This window comes from Diceros bicornis, chromosome 7, assembly GCF_020826845.1.
Source record: "Diceros bicornis minor isolate mBicDic1 chromosome 7, mDicBic1.mat.cur, whole genome shotgun sequence".
Taxonomy (NCBI): Eukaryota; Metazoa; Chordata; class Mammalia; order Perissodactyla; family Rhinocerotidae; genus Diceros; species Diceros bicornis.
Genome location: NC_080746.1, coordinates 33,298,344 through 33,321,517, shown reverse-complemented (window position 1 = coordinate 33,321,517; position 23,174 = coordinate 33,298,344). Strand labels below are relative to the sequence as shown.

General features: G+C 37.0%; 1 protein-coding gene across 1 annotated transcript in view; it reads right to left on the bottom strand.

Annotated features, from left to right (window-relative positions):
• The window catches only part of TRPC6 (transient receptor potential cation channel subfamily C member 6), an 87,781-nt gene extending 73,102 nt beyond the window's left edge, over positions 1-14,679 (bottom strand). The window contains exon 1 of the mRNA XM_058545351.1: positions 14,544-14,679. Within this exon, the coding sequence (XP_058401334.1) occupies positions 14,544-14,653 (110 nt within the window). The 5' untranslated portion in view covers positions 14,654-14,679. The remainder of the gene's footprint in view (positions 1-14,543) is intronic.
• Between the last annotated feature and the right edge of the window lie 8,495 nt (positions 14,680-23,174).

Here is a 23,174-nt window from a genome sequence, read left to right as displayed (position 1 = left end):
CATACATGCATGTTTAGCATTGTTAACGACAATGTGTTCTCAAATGGCCTACAGGGAGGACCTTAAGCAGAACTCCTCCAACTAGGAACCACTCACGTAGTTTCTATTATCTTGAAAAATATACCAAGTGTGGAAGTCTGGACTATCTGGAAATATCAGGCAACTCTTGGACAATTCAGATTGAGATCAGCAATCGTCAAGTCTAAAATGTTACTGGTAGACTGGTCGATGGATGCTCTATTGGAAAAGAAGACAGATCCCTAAATAAACTCTTAAAAGAACTGAAATTCGAACCATTATTTTATCTAGTTTATTGATTGTCTCTAGTGTCTAGTGTCTTGGTCTCTAATGTCTTGACTATCGTAATTCAAGGACACAATCAGCTGGGATACAAAGTCAAATAGAAGTGCAGAATCTGTTGGGCGCCTGCCTGGGGCACTCATTTAATAGGTAATAAATTAATACTGGAATCAATCATAAATAGGGTGCCAATTAACTCCTTATGACTGAAAAAATGTAAATTGGTCACTGTATACAGTTCCATTGATGAAGATAGTGCCCTTAAATGAAAACCTAAAAACTCTTCTTACTGAGACAGATCTAGTCTGTTGGGTAGTTTTGCAAGTTTGTCTTGTGTAAATACTGATTTCAACCGGCTGATAATCACTACTAAAGTCGACAGTGAAACCCAGCTGATATTCACAAACCAAATGATGCCTGTAATCATGAGTTTTACCTTGAGTGAGTGCTTCATTATCTAAAATTTAAATCCTTTATTATGAGTCCTAAAAAGTCACACTACTCAGAAAAGCACAAAACAAAACTAAAGAGAGAATAGTGTCTACTAAAAAGTAAAAATATTTGGGGCCGGTCCAGTGGCGCAAGTGGTTAAGTGCGTGCGCTCCGCTGCAGCGGCCCGGGGTTCGCCGGTTCAGATCCCGGGCGCGCACTGATGCACCGCTTGGCAAGCCATGCTGTGGCAGCGTCCTATAGAAAGTGGAGGAAGATAGGCACGGATGTTAGCTCAGGGCCCGTCTTCCTCAGCAGAAAAAAAAGAGGAGGATTGGCAGATGTTAGCTCAGGGCTGATCTTCCACACACACACACACACACACAAAAAGTAAAAATATTTTGCTATTGAGGCCAGTAAATAAAGTGTTTAACAAATTTTGAACAAGTCTCTATAGCTAGATTTATATAAGCTACCATTACGCTTAGTGAATGTGATATATGTATAATTATAAATGATTAGAAAAAGGAAATGAAAGATGATCCTAAATAGAATAACATGCTATGGACGTTAGACCTCAACATAAGAGATAAACAGATGAGAAGAAAACATTTAGAAGAAAACATATGAGAAAATCTTCGTGACTTTAGATTAGACAAAGATTTCTTAGATAGCCTGAAACCATTAAAACATTGATAAACTATACTTCATCAAAATTAAAAACTTTTGCTCTTTGATAGACACACATAAAATGGAAAGACAAACGACAGACAGGCAGAAAATATTTCCAAAACACATACGTGATAAAGACCTTGTATACAGAATATATAAAGAACTCTTGCAACTCAATAAGACAAACAATCCAAAAAAATGGACAAAAGATTTAAAAGATACATCAACAAAGTAAATATACAAATGGCCAATAGGCACCTGAAAAGAAGCTCAACCTAATTAATCATCAAATGGATAATTAAAAGGATTGACAATACCAGGTTTGTCAAGAGTGTGGAGGATCTGGAATTCACACATTGCTGCTAGGAATGTAAAACGATACAGCCACTTTGAAAAGCACTTTGGCAGTTTCTTGTAAAGTTAAACCTCCATGTACCCTATGACCCAGCAAGCCTACTCCAAGATAAATGAAAGCATATATTTACACAAATATCTATATGCAAATGTCCATAGCAACTTCACTCATAATCAAAAAAACCTGGAGCAGTTCAAATGTCCATTAACTGGTGAATGAACAAACAAATTATGGCATATCCACCCAATGAAATACTGCTCATCAATAAAAATGAATGAGCTATTGAGACATGCAATAACATGGATATACCTCAAAAACATTCTGCTGAGCTAAAGAAGCCAGAAACAAAACATATGTGTGATTCCATTTGTGTGACATTCTAGAAAAGGCAAAATTATAGGGACTAAAAATAGGTCAGTGGTTACAGGGAGTGGGATCAAGAGAGGGAAGTTCCTGCCAAGACATAAGTGAGAAATTTGGGGGTGACAAAGTGTTCTATATATTGATTTTGGTGGTGGTTTCATGACTACATACATTTGCCAAAACTTGCTGAACTGTATGCTTAAGAAGGGTGAATTTTATTGTATGTAATTTATAACTCAATAAAAGTTTTTCAAAATTTAGATTTGATGCCAACTAAATCACTGAGATCCTATAAAATGCTGTGGGAATTCACTTTGTTCAAATCTTGCTGTAAATTAACTCATATCCAATGAACCATACACAGTTATTTTCAATAAATGACATATTTAGACTTAAGAGATATATTTGATGGAAAGTCAAATTATTAGCTTATCTAGACCCCACACATCAATGTCCAATGCCATAAAGTAATATGGAAAGCAGATATTTGCCTAGTGATCTTCAAATTACTTGATACTTTTTGAACTTCTCAAGGAATGGAGTGAGGGCACCAGTAATCTGCTGTCTATAGAAAGTCCGTCCTATCAAATAGCATCTTAGGAATTCATGGGGTTTGATTCAGGAAGATCAGCTAGACCTTTTAAGTATGTGATTCCTATAAGAGTTATGATTCTAAATGAGACATAGGTCCGTACTAGTCTTTATACACATACACATCATGTATAAGTACCCGCAATATTGCCACCATATTTGAAAAAAACAAAATTGATATGTTTAAAAGGCATAGTGGTCTCTGATTTATAATCTATAAAATATCTTTCTTGAGATGTAGTGTCTAATAGTACGCCTGAGTCTTTTGACTGCTAAACCAACACTCTGTTAATCATACCACAGAGTCTGATGATGAAAACCAAGCAGCTGGATAAAGGACTCATCCAGCTTATTCATTCAGCACTCATTCAGCCCCAGTACATTTCTTATAGTTTAGCTAACATGTTATAAATTTTTCACCATTACTTAAAATAATGTTTAAGTAGATAATGGAGGCTTTTATCATTTTTTTCTTCCCTTAACTACTACATCTCTCCATTTGCCTTATTCTACTGAGATGGACTTTATTTTTTACATCAGCTACTAAATATAGGCATCAATTTTATCTGATCCATTTTCCCTTGTAGCATGCCTAGTGCCACCCAGTTTTCACACAGATGGGCCCTCCGTTTATTTGTTTGCCTGTGACTATCAGCTTGTTGGATTCTATGAATAGGGCAATAAAAAAGAGGAGAAAGTGAAGATAAATTGAGTTCAACAGGAAATAGAAAAGTGATGGATTTAGCATCACATTTTAGAACTCTTTATACTCAGACTCAGGTGATAAGGAGATAAAGGTAGCAACCTCAAAGATTTCAAGGAAACATAGAGGTTCCTCAGTAACAACTTATTGAATTAATACATGCACAAATTAATGAATGAGTGAATGAAGTGGCCAGAGAAACCTGAATTTGAACCCTTGCTCTTTTGCTTAGTATCTAAAATTGTGGGCAAGCTACTTAGCCTTTCTGAGCTTTGGTTTTTTCATTTACAAGATGGGAAGAGTAATACTTTGCAAAACTCATGTGAGGATTAGACATGACGTATATAAAGCATCTAGCACATCATTTGGGATTTTCAAAAAAGTAAAGTGCAGCTGCAGGAAAAGTTTTTGATAAAATTCAACTTCTATTTATGACTGAAAAAAAAAAAAAGGCAAACTCTCTTAGCAAACCAGGAATAGAAGGGAACTTAGTCTGACAAAATATAGCTATAAAAAACTAGGAAATGCAAAGAGCCAATCGTAGCTGAGAAACTCTTGAAGAAAAAGAACAAGTTAGAAAGACTTACCCTTTCAGATAATACTTATTGCAAGGCTTTTGAAATAAAGTGTAATATGGATATAGTAGTATAAAAACAGACCAAAAGAACAAAATAAAGTAGTATAAACAGACCTGTGGACGTTTTTTATATAGCAGGGATAATAGCACAGATTTTTGGAGAAAGAACAGAATTTTCAATAAGTGATGCTGAGAAAATTGGTTTTCTTTATTGAAAAAAAAAATTTTACCCCTACCTAACATAAACAAAAAGCAATCTTTGGTAGAAAAATGACCTAAATGAGAGAAACAAAACTAAAAGGATTTTGGAAGGAAAAAAATGTTCATAACCTCAGGGTAAGGAAGGATTTCTTAACCAGACACAAAAACTACCAATCATAAATGAAATTTTTACTAAACAAGATAGGTTAAATTTAAGAACTTATTTATTTATTTTGATGAGGAAGATTTGCCCTGGGCTAACATCCGTTCCCAATCTTTACTCTTTTTTTGCTTGAGGAAGATTAGCCCTGAGCTAACATCTGTGCCAATCTTCCTCTATTTTGTATGTGGGATGCCTCCACAGCATGGCTGATGAGTGGAGCAGGTCCTCGCCCGGGACCCAAACCTGCAAATCCTGCACCGCCAAAGTGGAGCGCGCAGAACTTTAACCACTTAGCCACGGGGCTGGCCCCCTAAGAACTTATTTTTATTTAAAAAAATAAGTAAAAGCCAGCTACAGAGTAGGTGAACATAACTGGAACATCTATAATCAAAAAAGCACTAGTGCCCAGAATAGTAAAAGAACTCCCATTAAGCAATATGGAAAAAGTAGGCAGCCTAATAGAAAAAAAGGGTAAAAACCTTGACCAGGTACTTAAAAAAAAGAGGATTACCAAACAGGCAATAGATACATGAAAAAATGCGCTCAACCTCTGTAGTCATCAAGGGAGATAAAATTAAATTACAATTCAATACCATTTCACTTCTACCAGATTTGCAAATATTAAGACATCTAAAATATCTGTTATGGGCTGAATTGTGCCCCTCTCCTCCAAATTCAAATGTTGAAGTTCTAACCCCTCATACCTCAGAATGTGACTTTATTTGGAAACAGAGTCTTTACAAAGGTAATCAAGTTAAAATGAGGCATTACGGTGGGCTTTCATCTGATATGACTGATGTCCTTATAAAAATGGTAAATTTGGACCCAGAGACACATACTGGGAGAAGACGGTCATCCACAAGCCAAGGAGAGAAGCCTGGAACAGATCCTTCCCTCACAGCCTTGAAAGGAACCAAGCCTGCTGACAATTTGATCTGACTTCTAGCCTCCAGATCTGTAAGACAATAACTTTCTGTTGTTTAAGCCACCCAGTTTGAGGTACTTTGTTACAGCAGCCCTAGCAGACTAATGCAATACCTAAGCCGTGTGTTGCTGAGGACGTAGAAGAGTTAGCAGTGGGATTTTCATGTGCTGTTAAGTGGAATATAAACCAGTTTGAAAAACAGTTTGGCATTATCTGGTAAGGTTGAAGATATGTCTATCCCAGGTCCTAACAATTCCACTCCTAGGTATGGACCCTAGAGTGGGCCTGCCCAACAGAACTTTCTGGAGTGATGGAAATGTTTTATAATTGGTGCTGTCCAATACTATTGCTGGTAGTCACATGTAGCTATTAAACACTTGAAATATGGCTAACACTATTGAGGGACTGAATTTTTAATTTTATTTAATCTTAACTAATTTAAATTTAAGTCGTCACTATCTAGTGCTTTCCATAGTTGACAGTGCAGCCTTATAGCAACTCAAATAAACATGCACCAAGATATACATATAAGAATGTGTATAGGGGCCGGCCCGGTGGCGCAAGCGGTTAAGTGCGCGCGCTCCGCTGCGGCGGCCCGGGGTTCGCTGGTTCGGATCCCGGGCGCGCACCGACGCACTGCTTGGTAAGCCATGTTGTGGCGGCGTCCCATATAAAGTGGAGGAAGATGGGCACAGATGTTAGCCCAGGGCCGTCTTCCTCAGCGAAAAAAAAAAAAAAAAAAAAAAGAGGAGGATTGGCGGATGTTAGCTCAGGGCTGATCTCCTCACAAAAAAAAAAAAAAAAAAAAAAAAGAATGTGTATAGCAGCATTGTTTATAATAGTCTAAATAGTCTAATAGTCTAAACCTAGGCTATTATGTCTACAAATATATATTTGTAGATATATACAAATATATCTACAAATATATATTTGTAGATATCCCTAGACTATTTGCAGATAACCTAGACTATTAAATCTACAAATATCTATCAATAATAGAATGGACAAATAAATTATGGTATATTTATACAATGGGATACCATACAGTAATGAAAATGAATGAACTAGAGCTAGCAGCAAATTGATGAATCTCAAAATTATAATGTGAGCAAATTAAGAAAAAAAGAAAAGAATACAAATGGCATGATCCATTTACATAAAGTTCAAACACAGTACATTATTTGGAGGATAAATACACAGGTGGTAAACAGAGAAATGGTCATTACAAAAGTCAGGTTAGAAAGAGGTCCATGGGAGTCTCCTGGGTTTTGGCAACGTTGCGTTTCTTGACCTTGGCATTGGTTACATGAGTTCATTTTACAATTATTATTTAAACTGTATATGCATGTTTTATTTATTTTTCTATGTATGCAATACGACTCTCAATAAAGAATGAGAACAAAAATATAGTTATTATCATTCCTCAAACATTAATTGTTTTTAATGTTGCCATTCTTTCACAAACACATGAAATTTACATACATGAAACCACAAAGATTTTTAGTAGAAATCCAAATCCTTACATTCTTTAATATATCCAAATTCTTCAATTTAAAGGCACAATCCAACGACCATATACAAGATACTCTCTTAAATAAAATAAAATAAAATAAAATCTAACCCCTAGATTAACCAATGTTCTCCGCTTGCAAGACCAACTTGCTGATGCTCTTAGCACGCTGAGTGCTTGTGGCTAGTGTACCTGGTACATCTGCTCCAACAGCTCAATAAAAATAGGTTACATACGTTTATTAATAGAATAGGAATGTAAAATGAGACGTCAATTCTATGAAGAGTAATTTGGATACTTAGGGAAGACTTGATAAGGGAGAGTCTATTAAGAAAAAAAAGAATGTTGTAACAATTAGATTGAGTGAAACAACTTTAAGATGGAAAATCATAAAAATCTAGAAGAATTCTATACTCAGATTTCTTTGGAGGAGTTTTTAACTTCTTACTCTACATTAAAAAAATTGATACTACAAATAAAAAATTATGCATTTTAGTGTGATTGATAGGATAAAAACATGAAGCACCAATCAGTGACCCTGAGTCTTGAATATGCTCAAGGAAAAACCTTGGCACTACATCAAAATATTGGTGAATCAATCTTAATGTATGTTTTAACTTAAAGTATAAGCTATTCATAATTCCCTGCTTCAATTCACTCCTCCAATTAGACTATTAACTACTGGTCCCACAAGGGTCAGTAATCACGCATTTACTGTATTCTCAGTAGATTAATAGAGGCAAGAGGCGAGCACTGGAAGTTTGGTTCAAAAAAACTCCCCCTAGACAGCAAAAGTTTCCAAAAGTCTTGTATAGACCTCTTGTCTCCATCTTCTCAAACTTATACTCTCCTCAACTTATTCTAATCAGGATTTTGTACTTATTATTCCGCTGAACACTTTTTATCAAGGTTGCTATTGACTTCTGTCTTGAAAATTCAACAGTCAATCCATCTATTCCCGTTGCGCTTTTGTCGCAGCATCAATGACACAAACAAGTACTTCCTCCTTCTTGAAAGATTTATTTTATCTAGGCTCTTGAGATGCCAAATTCTCCTGTTCTCCTATCTTACTAGCTTTTCCTTTTCAGTTCCTCCTCCTCTGCCTGACCTCTAAATGTTAGATTAACCAGGGCTCTTGTCCTGGTTTCCTTCTCTTCTGTATTTCCACTCGCTTCTTAGAAGAGTTCACCCATTATCTGGCATTAAAATTCAAATCAATATCCCCAGATCTGGCCTCATCCCTGAGTTTCAGACTTATTGATCCTAGGTTCTGATGCCTAATAGGCATCTAAAATTAAATATGACCAAAATAGTACTCTTATATTCTATTTTTTCCTGTTTCTCAGTCTTCCTTAACTCAGCAAATGGCTCCTCCATCCACCTTAGGCCAGAAATCTTGGAGTAGTCCTTAATCTCTGTCTTTTCCCTACATCTAATATCTATATATCAATAAGTTTCTTATTGGTTCGACTTCCAAAATATATTTGGAATCCAATACTTATCAGTGAGTCTGCTTCTAAAATCCTGGTCTAAGCCTCCATCACCAGGTCTCCTACAATAACACCCCAGCTGGTCTCTGCATCCATTCTTGTCCCCTACACAGAGGTCAAAATATTTTCTCACAATATAAAATCAGACTGTATATTTATTTTGGTAAAAGACAAACAAACTCTAATAGTTTCCTATTGCAATCAAGTAGTGTTAAACTCTTTCCAAGGCAGACCAGGAAAGAAAATCAAATATGTAACGACCGGTCTGATTATACATGGCTCACACTTCTCCCATCTTCTACTCTGCTCTGAAGACACTGGCTTTGTCAGCGACAATTGCTGTTCCTGGAATATGCCAGCCCCATTGCCCTTTCTGGGTCTCTCTATTCTCCCCTGAATGATCGTCTCTCCAGATCTACATATAGTTGCCTCAATCCCATCATGAGCTCTCTGATCCTCAGACAGTACTTCCTTGCACAGCCTAGCTAAAGCACCTCTCCATTCTATCATATTATATCCCACTGCACAATTTTATTTTCCTGAAATAATACTTAACCATTCTCTAAAATTACTTTGGTTGCTTAGCTTTTGTATTTGTCCAATTTCCCCCATTAAAGTGTAGGCTTCAAGGGCAGGAACTTGGATCTAAACACTGGGTTGCAATTGTGAGCATAAAAGTGTTGCCAAATAAATAAATAAATGATTGAATGAATAAATAAGAGAAGAGAAATAAAATAGTGTCTCAAGGCTGTGGTCCCAGGTGGAGAGACACCAAAGAAAGAGACTCACAAAGGCCTTGTACATCCAGTGTTCTCAATATCCCCAAAGTATCTTTATACCTAGGAGCTAGGTGGGCCCTAAGATTCCCAAGTGCTCATAAACATTAACATAGTAAAATTTTCCTTTTTGATATGGGAACTAACAAAGCAGCTCAAGTTCTCCAAAGTGTGCATTAGATGGACGGCACGGAACAAAAGCTCTGCTGCCAAGAACATTATTCAGGATTCTAGTACCTGATTTATAAATCCCCAAAACTTCCTTGTTTCAAACTTAGGAGAACTTATGGTCCCTACAGGTTGTGCCAAGCATACGTCCAGGGGACCATCAATTTCTGTTATATCTCAGTCATGTGTCTCTTCCTGTCTGTAATTTAGAAAGCAGTGAATTATCAGAAACCTTGTACAGAACACAGACAATCCTAACAGACAACCAGGTGGTAATCTTTCTGTGAGTGTTTCAGACTTGTGTCATAAGAGACTGCTCAAAAGCCAGACATACACTAACAAAGGGACACAGAGAAGGGAACAAGTATACACATAGTTATATTTCCTTTGGTCTCAGTAGGCACCATATGCTTCTAGCCTGCTGCCTTTCTCCTCCTACTCATTAATTTCCAATATTCAGGATTATACAGAAAACTAAAAGACACTAAAATGAGACTACTAGCCAATTCCAACACCGAAATGGAACTATGTCAATAAACATGCCACATTCAAGTATATTCACATATACTTCTCACATACAAACTATCTCTAGGAGATGCCAATTAGAACTTTAAGATTCCTCTGTTGGAAAACTGTTAGAAACAATCAACAACTACAGCAAAGTTGCAGGGTACAAAATCAATCTACAAAAATCAGTTGCATTTCTATATGCTAATAATGAACTAACAGAAAGAGAGCTCAAAAAGATAATACCATTTACAATTGCATCAAAAAGAATAAAATACCTAGGAATAAATCTTACCAAGGAGGTGAAGGACCTATACAATGAGAACTACAAGACATTATTGAGGGAAATCCACGATGACATAAAGAAATGGAAAGATATCCCATGCATGTGGATTGGAAAAATAAACATAGTTAAAATGTCTATATTACCTAAAGCAATCTACAGATTCAATGAAATCCCAATCAGAATCCCAATGACATTCTTCACAGAAATAGAAAAAAGAATACTAAAATTTATATGGGGCAACAAAAGACCCCGAATAGCTAAAGAAATCCTAAAGAAAAAGAACAAAGCAGGAGGCATCACAATTCCTGGCTTCAAAACATACTACAAAGCAATAGTAATCAAAACAGCATGGTACTGGTACAAAAACAGACACACAGATCAATGGAACAGAATTGAAAGCCCAGAAATAAAACCACCCATATACGGACAGCTAATTTTCGACAAAGGTGCTAAGAACATGCAATGGAGAAAGGAAAGTCTCTTCAACAAATGGTGTTGGGAAAACTGGACAGCCACATGCAAAAGAATGAAAGTGGACCATGTGCTATCGCCATTCACAAAAATTAACTCAAAATGGATCAAAGACCTGAAGGTGAGACCTGAAACTATAAAACTCATAGAAGAAAATATAGGCAACACACTATTTGACATTGGGTTTAAAGGAATCTTTTCGGATGACATGCCTACCCAGACTAGGGAAACTAAAGAAAAAATAAACAAGTGGGACTTTATCAGATTAAAGAGCTTTCATAAGACAAATGAAACCAGAATCAAGATGAACAAACAACCAACCAGCTGGGAGAGAATATTTGCAAAACATACATCTGACAAGGGGTTGATCTCCATAATATATAAAGAACTCACACAATTGAACAACAAAAAAACAAACAACCCGATCAAAAAATGGGCAGAGGAAATGAACAGACACTTCTCCAAGGAAGATATACAGATGGCCAATAGGCACATGAAAAGATGCTCAACATCACTAATCATCAGGGAAATGCAAATCAAAACAACACTAAGATACCACCTCACGCCCGTTAGAATGTGGAGAAACAGGAACCCTCATACACAGCTGGTGGGAATGCAAACTGGTGCAGCCTCTATGGAAAACAGTATGGTGATTCCTCAAAGAATTAAAAATAGAGATGCCCTATGATCCAGCCATCCCACTACTGGGAATCTATCCAACGCACCTGAAATCAACAATCCAAAGAGGCTTATGCACCCCTATGTTCATTGCAGCATTATTCACCATAGCCAAGAAGTGGAAGCAACCTAAGTGTCCCTCGACTGACGATTGGATTAAGAAAATGTGGTATATATATACAATGGAATACTACTCAGCCATAAAAAAAGACAAAATCGTCCCATTTGCAACAACATGGATGGGCCTGGAGCGTATTATGTTAAGTGAAATAAGCCAGAAAGAGAAAGACAAACACTGTATGATCTCACTCATATGTGGAATATAAACCAACACATGGACAGAGAAAACTGGACTGTGGTTACCCGGGCAGTGGGGGTGGGGGGTGGGCACAAGGGGTCAAGGGAGTCATATATGGGGTGATGGACAAACAAAAATGTACAACCCAAAATTTCACAATGTTAGAAACCATTAAAACATCAATAAAAAAAAAAAAAAAAAAACTTTAAGATTCCTTAAGCCTGTTTGGAGCATGGAAGTCTTGCCATGTACACTGAAGCTATTATTTCAGTGGGGCAAAAATAGGACTTCTATAAAACCAACCATAATCCAAGTGAACTTCAACAAAGTAGGCTTTTTGAAATATAGTTCTTGCCTTCCTTCTCTTTCTGTACTATACACCAGGCATTTAAAATTTACCACCTCCTTTAATCTTCCAAACAGCCTAAAAAAACAGGTATTATACTTATATCACAGATGAGAAAAGTGAGATTTAAAGATGTTAACTAGTTTTTCCAAGGATTTAACCGATTTAATCAAGCCATTTAAACAAAGTTAGATTGTAATTCTGTGTGATGGCAAAGCCCATACCCTTTCCACTGCAGGAGATGCTGCATCCATAAAAAATCATGCTTACTTATAAAAAGAAGACTGAGATGAAATAACTACTAAAAACTTTTTAGACATTATTTCCATACAATGGAATACAATGCAGCTACTAGGAAGAATGGAATAAATCTATAGTTAATAAAATGCAAGATTCTATAAAATACACATACTATTGAGTGAAAAAAATCACAGTATAGAAAAGCATGAAGAAATAATCCAGTTTTGCTTTGTAAAAAGAATACATATACATAAGGTTGCACATGGATAGACATTTTCTGAAAGGACACACAAAGAAATATCAGTGGGTAACTCTGGGGAGTAATGCTGAGAGTAGGACTTATGCGGAGAGGTTGAAATTTTCCCTTATTACCTTTCTATATTTTCTGATTGGCTTCATGCTCAAATATTAATATGATTTTTTATTAAAGGACAACCTAGTTGTCTTTTTTTTGTGTGTGTGTGAAGAAGATCAGCCCTGAGCTAACATCTATGTCAATCCTCCTCTTTTTGCTGAGGAAGACTGGCCCTGGGTTAACATCCGTGCCCATCTTCCTCCACTTTATATGGGACGTTGCCACAGCATGTCTTGACAAGGGGTGCATCGGTGCGCACCTGGGATCCGAACCCCGGGCCACCAGCAGCAGAGCACGCGCACTTAACCGCTATGCCATGGGACCGGCCCCCCTAGTTCTCTTAAAAAAGGATGATGTGATGTTCAGATCAGGAGAAAGGTCTACCAGTAGGAGGAACATAATGCTACATATGTCTGCTTTAATCACCTGAAATGATTAAAGAGCAGGTAAGATATAAAATTAAACACCTATGTTAGATGAACAGAACTCAAAGCCCAGAAATACACCTGATTTATTCAACAGTTTGATAAAAAAGAAGGATATATCATAAAATAAAGGAATTATTTATTGATCTTATGTGAGGATATTTTACTTCTTCCTTTCCAATTTTGATGCTTTTTATTTCTTTTTCGTGCCTGATTGTTCTGACTAGAACTTCCAGAACTATGTCAAATAGAAGTGGCAAGAGTGGGCACCCTTATCTTGTTCCTGATCTTAAAGGAAAAGCTTTCAGCTTTATACCATTCAGTATGATGTTACTGTGGGCTTGTCATATATGGCCTTTATTTTGTTGAGGTACGTTCTTTCTATACCTAATTTGTTGAGAGTCTTTATCATGAACAGATGTTCAATTTTATCAAATGCTTTTTCTGCATCTATTGAGATGATTATGTTTTTTATCTTTCATTTTGTTAATGTGGTGTATCGTATTTATTGATTTGCATATATAGGACCATCCTTGCATCCCAGGAATAAATCCCACTTGATCATGGTGTATGATCTTTTTAATGTGCTACTGACTCAGTTTGCTAATATTTTGTGGAGGATTTTTGCATCATTGTTCATCAGGGATATTGGCCAGTAATTTTCTTATCCTTGTCTGGCTTTGGTATCAGGGTAATTCAGCCTCAAAATATGAGTTGGGCAGTGTTTCTTCATCTTCAATTTTTTGGAAGAGTTTGAGAAGGATTGGTATCAGTTTTTCTTTAAATGTTTGGTAGAACTCACCAGTGAAGCCATGTAGTCCTGGACTTTTCTTTCTTGGGAGATTTTTGATTACTGAATCAATCTCCCTACTTGGTATTGGTATGTTCAGATTTTCAGTTTATTCATGATTCAGACTTGGTAGCTTGTATGTTTCTAGGAATTTATCCATTTCTTTCATATTATCCAACTTGCTGGCATGTAATTGTTCATAGTAGTGTCTTATGATCCTTTGTATTTTTATGGTATCTGTTGTAATCAAGCTAAACATGATCTTATATATATAAAGCTCTAAAGACTCCACCAAAAAAATGTTAGAACTAATAAATGAATTCAGTAAAGTTGCAGGATACAAAACCAATATACAAAAATCGGTTGCATTTCTATACACTAACAACAAACTACCTGTAAGAAATTAAGAAAAGAGAGAGGAAGTCAAGATGGCAGCGTAGGCAGACTCTGAACTCACCTCCTCCTGCGGACACAGTCAATTTACAACTACTCGTGGAAAAATTACCCCGAGACAGAACTGAAAACTGGATAAGAGGAACTCCTGCAACAACAGACAATCCTAGCTGAGGTGGAAGAGGCAGAAACTCCCTTCTGGAGAGAAAAAACGCTGCCTTCACAAGCCACAGGACCTCACGGCCACCCAGGAGCCACCCACAGCTATGCAGCCCTCCCTGGAGGAGCGGGGCCCGAGCCGGGGAGCAGCCCCGCTGTGGGCATTTGTGGACCCAGCACAATCGAGATGAGTGGCATAATATCTGACTTTGCCTGCTACTAAAGCGTTGAGGAGTACCCCCAGAAAAGCTGGTTCACAAAGACATTAAAACCGGCTCTTAAAGGGCCCACGCGCAAACTCACCGGTTTCAGAAAGCAACCTAAAATCACCAGAAAGAAAGGTGCATAGTGCTTCGGTGAAAAGAGACTCACCTAATAGGCCCTGAGTGCATCTCGGTGAGAGGTGAGACCTCTCCAGGGACTGGGACATTGGCGGCGGCCATTGTTGTGGCCTGGTGTGGGAGTGCTGACACAGACGCCATTGGAGTTCTCCCTGAGGCCTGCTAGCCCAGGGTGTGCCCCACCCACTAGAGCACCGATTTAATCCAGCTCAGCCAGGGCAGGCAGCCCACCCTAGAGACTGGCCCCACCCAACAACAAGCCCTCAGGCAACTTGTGGGCCTGCATAGATTGGTGACTGGATTCTCTGCAGCCTGGCAAGTGAGCCGACATCAGTGGGGCAGGGTGTGCACAAGGAGCAGGTGGAGAGTGTGGGGCAGTGGTGGAGTGTGTGGGGCTCCCGCTGTGGAGAGACTGGATCCACTTCAGGAGGTCGGGGCATGCACACAGGGCAGGACTGTGTTGACTGTGTGTGTGGTCCTGTGGGAGGCAGGGTTTGTCAGCTGCAGAAGACTGGTGCTTCTCAAAGACCCACATAGGAGGTTTGCCCCACCTTCAAAAGCCTGAAACAATTGGGTGCTCCCATGCCTGAGGCCAGCCCCACCCAGCTGCAATCCTCAGAGAGCTGACAAGAGACCTAAAGGCTGGAGGCTTATAGCAATTGTAAGGCCCTGAGCCTAACAACCTGCCACGCTGGGGGCCTACTCACTTAAAAGAAATACTGCAACACAAATGTGCTAGCAGAACTTGCAGCCAACTGTGCTGGGGCTCCCCACAGCTGATAAAGAGACTGAAGGGCTCACAACAACTACAAGCAGCTGAGCATTGCAACAGCTGGCCAGGAGCATAACTCGGCCTCCCTGGGTGCCTACAGGGAGAGCAAACAGGCCACAACAGAAGGACACACGTAGCCCACATAGGGGTCACCCCTGGAACATTGAGAACTGAGGGAAGCACACGGCAGGCCTCCTAAGCCATCACTTACATAAGGTCACCTATCCAAGAGCAGGAAACATAGCTGACCTACCTAATACGTAGACACAAGCACAGGGAAAGAGACAAAATGAGGAGGCAAAGGAATACATTCCAAGTAAGGGAACAGGACAAAACCCCAGAAAAGGAACTAAGTGAAACAGAAATGCGCAACCTACCCGACAGAGAGTTCAAACTAAGACTGTTAAGGATGTTCACTGATCTGGGGAGAAGAATAGATGAACTCAGTGAGAACGTCAACAAAGAAATGGAAGATATAAAAAAGAACCAATCAGAACTGAAGAATACAATACTGGAAATGAAAAATTCACTAGAGGGACTCAAAAGCAGAGTAGAGGATACAGAAGAACGGATCTGTGAGCTAGACGAAAGACTAGAAGAAATTACCCAAGCTGAACAGGTAAAAGAGAAAAGAATTAAAAAGAGTGAGGACAGTCTAAGGGACCTCTGGGACAACATCAAGCACAGTAACATCCGTGTTATAGGTGTCCCAGAAGGAGAAGAGCGAGACAAAGGGGCAGAGAATCTATTTCAAGAAATAATAGATGAAAACTTCCCTAACCTAAGGAAGGAAACAGACATCCAGGTACAGGAAGCACAGAGAGCCCCAAACAAGATAAACCCAAAGAGTCCCACACCAAGGCACATGATAATCAAAATGTCCAGAATTAAAGATAAAGAGAGAATCCTAAAAGCCGCAAGAGAAAGTCAAGTTACATACAAAGGAAACCCCTTAAGGCTATCAGCTGACTTCTCAGCAGAAACCTTACAGGCTAGAAGAGAATGGCATGATATATTTAAAGTGCTAAAAGGAAAAAACTTACAGCCAAGAATACTCTACCCAGCAAGGTTATCATTCAAAATGGAAGGAGAGATCAAAAATTTCCCAGACAAGCAAAAATTAAAGGAGTTTGTCACCAAGAAACCAGTGCTACAAGAAATGTTAAAGGGACTGATTTAAGGGGAAAAGAGAAGACCACAAACAGGAAAAATTATCTATTTCCATGATAAGAGGGTAATGGATACAAATGCACAAAAAAGAGGTTACATATGATATCAAAAACATACAAGGAGGGAGGAGGGGAGTTAAAGAGTAGAGCTTGCAGACAGAGGTCAAACTAAAGAGACCATCAATTCTGTATAGAAGAAGAAAGGAACAGAGAAGGACTACTAAAACACTGAGGAAAAAAATGTTAAAAAATGGCAGTAAGTACATACTTACCAATAGCTACTTTAAACGTCAATGGACTAAATGCTCCAATAAAAAGCGATAGGGTGGCTGATTGGATAAAAAAACAAGACCCATATATATCCTGCATACAAGAGACACACTTCAGACCTAAAGACACTCACAAACTGAAAGTGAAGGGATGGAAAAAGATACTCCATGCAAATGGCAATGAAAAGAAAGCTGGGGTAGCAGTACTCATATCAGACAAAATAGACTTTAAAACAAAAACTGTAAAAAGAGACAAAGAAGGGCATTACATAATGATCAGGGGAACATCCAACAAGAGGATATAACACTTGTAAATATCTACACACCCGATGTAGGTGCACCTAAATATATAAAGCAATTATCAACAGACATAAAAACAGAAATAGACAGTAACACAATAATAGTAGGGGACTTTAACACTCCACTTACACCAACGGATAGATCATCCAAACAGAAGATCAATAAGGAAACGTTGGCCTTAAATGACACACTAGAACAGATGGACCTAGTAGATATATACAGAGCATTCCATCCAAAAACCGAAGAATACACGTTCTTTTCAAATGCACATGGAACATTCTCCAGGAATGATCACATATTAGGCCACAAAACAAGTCTCCATGAATTTAAGAAGACTGAAATAATACCAAGCATCTTTTCTGACCACAACGGTATGAAACTAGAAATCAACTATAGGAAGAAAATCAGAAAAGCCACAAATACGTGGAGATTAAACAAAATGCTACTGAACAATGACTGGGTCAATGAAGAAATCAAAAATGAAATCATAAAATACCTGGAAACAAATGAAAATGAAAATATGACATGCCAGAATTTATGGATACAGCAAAAGTGGTTCTAAGAGGGAAGTTTATAGCAATACAGGCCTATCTCAAAAAACAAGAAAAATCTCAAATAAACAATGTAACAATGCACCTAAAGGAACTGGAAAAAGAAGAATAAACAAAGCCCCAAATCAGTAGAAGAAGGGAAATAATAAAAATCAGAGCAGAAATAAATGCAATAGAGACCAAAAAAAAATAGAAAAAATTAATAAAACCAAGAGCTGGTTCTTTGAAAAGATAAACATAATTGACAAACCTTTGGCTAGACTCACCAAGAAAAAAAGAGAGAAGGCACAAATAAGTAAAATCAGAAATGAAAGAGGAGAATTTACAACAGACACCTCAGAAATACAAAAGATTATAAGAGAATACTATGAAAAGCTATATGCCAACCAATTCGACAATCTGGAAGAAATGGATAAATTCTTAGAATCATACAACCTTCCAAAACTGGATCAAGAAGAAGTAGAGAATTTGAATAGACCAATCACCAGTACGGAGATTGAAACAGTAATCACAAACCTCCCCCAAAATAAAAGTCCAGGACCAGATGGCTTCCCTGGTAAATTCTACCAAACATTCAAAGAAGACTTAATACCTATCCTTCTCAAACTCTTCCAAAAAATTGAGGAGGGGGGGAAGCTCCCTAACTCATTCTATGAAGCTGACATTACCCTGATACCAAAACCAGACAAGGACAACAGAAAAAAAGAAAATTACAGGCCAATATCACTGATGAAGATCGATGCCAAAATCCTCAACAAAATACTAGCAAATCACATACAACAATACGTTTAAAAGATTATACGCCATGATCAAGTGGGATTTATTCCAGGTATGCAGGGATGGTTTAACATTCTCAAATCAATCAAGGTGATACACCACATTAATAAAATGAAGAATAAAAATCACATGATCATCTCAATAGATGCAGAGAAAGCATTTGACAAGATACAGCATGCATTTATGATAAAAACTCTCAATAAAATGGGTATAGAAGGAAAGTACCTCAACATAATAAAGACCATATATGACAATCCCACAGCTAATATCATCCTCAATGGTGAAAAACTGAAAGCTATCCCTCTGAGAACAGGAACCAGACAAGGATGCCCACTGTCGCCACTCCTATTTAACATAGTACTGGAAGTCCTAGCCAGAGCAATCAGGCAAGAGAAAGAAATAAAAGGGATCCAAATTGGAAAGGAAGAAGTGAAACTGTCACTATTTGCAGATGACATGATTTTATATATAGAAAACCCTAAAGAATCCACCAGAAAACTTTTAGAAGTAATAAACGAATATGGTAAAGTTGCAGGACACAAAATCAACATACAAAAATCAGTTGCATTTCTATACACTAACAACGAAGTAGCAGAAAGAGAAATTAAGAATACCATCCCATTTACAATTGCAACAAAAAGAATAACATACCTAGGAATAAACTTAACCAAAGAGGTGAAAGAGCTGTACACGGAAAACTATAAAACATTGCTGAAAGAAATTGAAGAAGACACAAAGAAATGGAAAGATATTCCGTGCTCTTGGATTGGAAGAATTAACATAGTTAAGATGTCCATACTTTCTAAAGCCATCTATAGATTCAATGCAATCCCTATCAAAGTTCCAACAACACTTTTCACAGAAATAGAACAAAGAATCCTAAAATTTATATGGAACAACAAAAGACCCCGAATAGCTAAAGGAATCCTGAGAAAAAAGAACAAAGCTGGAGGTATCACACTCCCTGATTTCAAAATATACTACAAAGCTATAGTAAACAAAACAGCATGGTGCTGGCACAAAAACAGAGATACAGATCAATGGAATAGAATCGAAGGCCCAGAAATAAACCCACACATCTATGGACAGCTAATCTTTGACAAAGGAGCCAAGAACATACAATGGAGAAAAGAAAGTCTCTTCAACAAATGGTGTTGGGAAAACTGGATAGCCACACGCAAAAAAATGAAAGTAGACCCTTACCTTACACCATACACAAAAATTAACTCCAAATGGATTAAAGACTTGAATGTAAGACCTGAAACTATGAAACGTCTAGAAGAAAACATAGGCAGTACGCTCTTTGACATCAGTCTTAGCAACATATTTTCAAGCACCATGTCTGACCGGGCAAGAGAAACAATAGAAAACATAAACAAATGGGACTACATCAAACTAAAAAGCTTCTGCACAGCAAAGGAAACCATCAACAAAATGAAAAGACAACCTAACAATTGGGAGAAGATATTTGCAAACCATACATCTGATAAGGGCTTAATCTCCAAAATATATAAAGAACTCATGCATCTCAACCTCAAAAAAACTACCAACTCAATTAAAAAATGGGCAAAAGACCTGAACAGACATTTCTCCAAAGAAGATATACAGATGGCCAACAGGCACATGAAAAGATGTTCAAAATCATTAACTATCAGGGAAATGCAAATCAAAAGTACAATGAGATATTACCTCATGCCCATCAGAATGGCTATAATTAACAAGACAGGAAACAACATGTGTTGGAGAGGATGTGGAGAGAAGGGACCTCTCATACACTGCTGGTGGGAGTGCAAACTGGTGCAGCCACTATGGAAAACAGTATGGAGATTCCTCAAAAAATCAAGGATAGAACTACCATATGATCCAGCTGTTCCACTGCTGGGTATTTAGCCAAAGAATTTGAAAACACCAACGCGTAAAGATACATGCACCCCTGTGTTCATTGCAGCGTTATTCACAATAGCCAAGACTTGGAAGCAACCTAAGTGCCCATCAAGGGACGAATGGATAAAGAAGATGTGAAATATATACACAATAGAATACTACTCAGCCATAAGAAATGATGAAATCCAGCCATTTTTGACAACATGGAGGGACATTGAGAGTATTATGCAAAGTGAAATAAGTCAGAGGGAGAAGATCAAATACCGTATGATTTCCTTCATTAAGTAGTAGATAATAACAACGATAAACAAACACATAGAGACAGAGATTGGATTGGTGGTTACCAGAGGGGAAGGGGGGAGGGAGGAGGGTAAAAGGGATAATTTGGCACATGTGTGTGGTGATGGGTTGTAATTAGTATTTGGGTGGTGAACATGATGTAATCTATGCAGAAATAGAAGTATAATGATGTACACCTGAAATTTATACAATGTTATAAACCAATGTTACTGCAATAAACAATAAAATTTAAAAAAAAGAAAGAAATTAAGAAAAGAAGCCCATTTACAGTATCATCAAAAGGAATAAAATACTTAGGAATAAATTTAAGCAAGGAGATGAAAGAGCTGTATACTGAAAACTATAAAACATTGATGAAAGAAACTGAAGGTGACACAAACTAAAAGATAGTCTGTGTTCATAGATTAGAAGAATTAATATTATTAAAATGTCTGTACTACTCAAAGTTATCTACAGATTCAATGCAATCCCTATCAAAATTCCCATGGAATTTTCCACAGAAATAGAAAAAACAATCCTAAAATTCATATGGAACCACCAAAGACCCCAAATTGCCAAAGCAATTTTGAGCAAGGAGAGCAAAGCTGGAGGCATCATGCTTCCTGATTTCAAACTATATTACAAAACTATGGTAATCAAAACAGTATGGCACTGGAATAAAAACAGGCACATAGATCAAAGGAACAGAATAGAGCCCCCAGAAATAAACCCATGATATATGGTCATCTAATTTTCAACAAAACAAGAACACACAATGGGGAAAGAATGGTTTCTTCAACAAATAGTGCTGGGAAAATTGGATGTTCACATGCAAAAGAATGAAATTGGACCGTTATCTTACACCACACACAAAATTAAATTCAAAATGGATTAAACACTTAAACATAAGACCTTAAACCATAAAATTCCTAGATGAAAACACAGGAGAAAAGCTCCCTGACATTGATCTTGACAATACATTTTGAGATCTGACACCAAAAGTACAGGCAACAAAAGCAAAAATAAACAAGTGAGACTACATCATACTAAAAAGTTTCTGTATAGTAGAGGAAACAATCAACAAAATGAAAAGGCAACCTACAGAATGGAAGAAAATATTTGCAAACCATCTATCTGATAAATGGTTAGTGTCCAAAATACATAAGGAACTCTTACAACTCAACAGCAAAAAAACAAATAACCTGATTAGAAAATGGGCAAAGGACCTGAATAGACATTTTTCCAAAGAAAACATACAAATGGCCAACAGGTATATAAAAAGATGCTCAACATTATTAATCATCAAGGAAATGTAAATCAAAACCATAATAAGATATCACCTCACACCTGTCAGGATCGCTATTATCAAAAAGTCAAAAGTTAACAGAGTTCATCAGGATGTGAAGAAAAGAGAACTCTTGTACATTGTTGATGGGAGTGAAAATTGGTATAGTCATTATGGAAATCAGTACGGAGGTTCCTTAAAAAATTAAAACTAGAACTACCATATAATCCAGCTATCCCACTTCTGGGTAAATGTCCAAAGGAAATAAAATCAGTATCTTGAATAGATACCTGCACTTACATGTTCATTGCAGCATTATTCACAATAGCCAAAATATGGAAATAACCTGAATGTCCAGCAACGGATGAATAGATAAAGAAATATATATATAATATATATATAACAGAATATTATTCAGCCTTAAAAAAGAAAAAATCCTGCCATTTGCAACAACATGGATAAAGCTTGAGGGCATAATGCTAAGTGAAATAAGTGAGAAACAGAAAAACAAAATGCATGATCTCACTAATATGTAGAATATATTAAGAAAAAAAGCTGAACTCATAGTAACAGAGAGTAGAATGGTGGTTTACCAGAGGCTGGAACACGGGGGAAAAGGGGAGACTAAAAAAAAAAGTAGAAAGGTGGTTGCCAGGGACTGGGGATAAGGAGTCATGGGAGTTATTGTTTAAATGGTACAGAGATTCAGTTTTGCAAGATGAAAAGAGTTCTAGAAATGGATGGTGGTGATGGTTGCATAACAGTATGAACGTAGTTAATACCACTGAACTGTACACTTAAAAATGTTTAAGATAATAAGTTTTATGTTATATGTATTTTACCATAATAATTTTTTTTAATTTTAAAAGAAATTGTGTGAGGATAATTAGTCAGCTATATGGAAAAATAATTATTTAGATTATTTATATCATATACTACACCATATAGCTAACCAAATTTATATGTGAATGAAATATTTATATGTGTTTTATTTAGTTAACTAAATAAAAACAAACCCAAGAAAATAGTAAAAAAGGCAATAAAAAGACACTCAGTATTTATCAGATCTTGTATTAGTCATTATAAACTTTGATGAGATAGAAGATGCCATAATGAAAAGAAAGTTTTAAGTGTTTATAATAAAATAATTTCCATAAAAAGAAAGCAGCAGAGAGAAAAACACTATAGGGAATAAGATAGCAAAGGGTTAGTTACTATATTTTGAAAAGAACTTATATAAAATTTTGAGGAAAATATTATGGCCCTCATAGATAAATAGTCAAAGTTCATGGAAACATAATTCACACAATAAAAATTTAATTAGCAAAGCAACACTCAGAAAAATAGTCAATCAACCAATAATTAAATAAATGCAA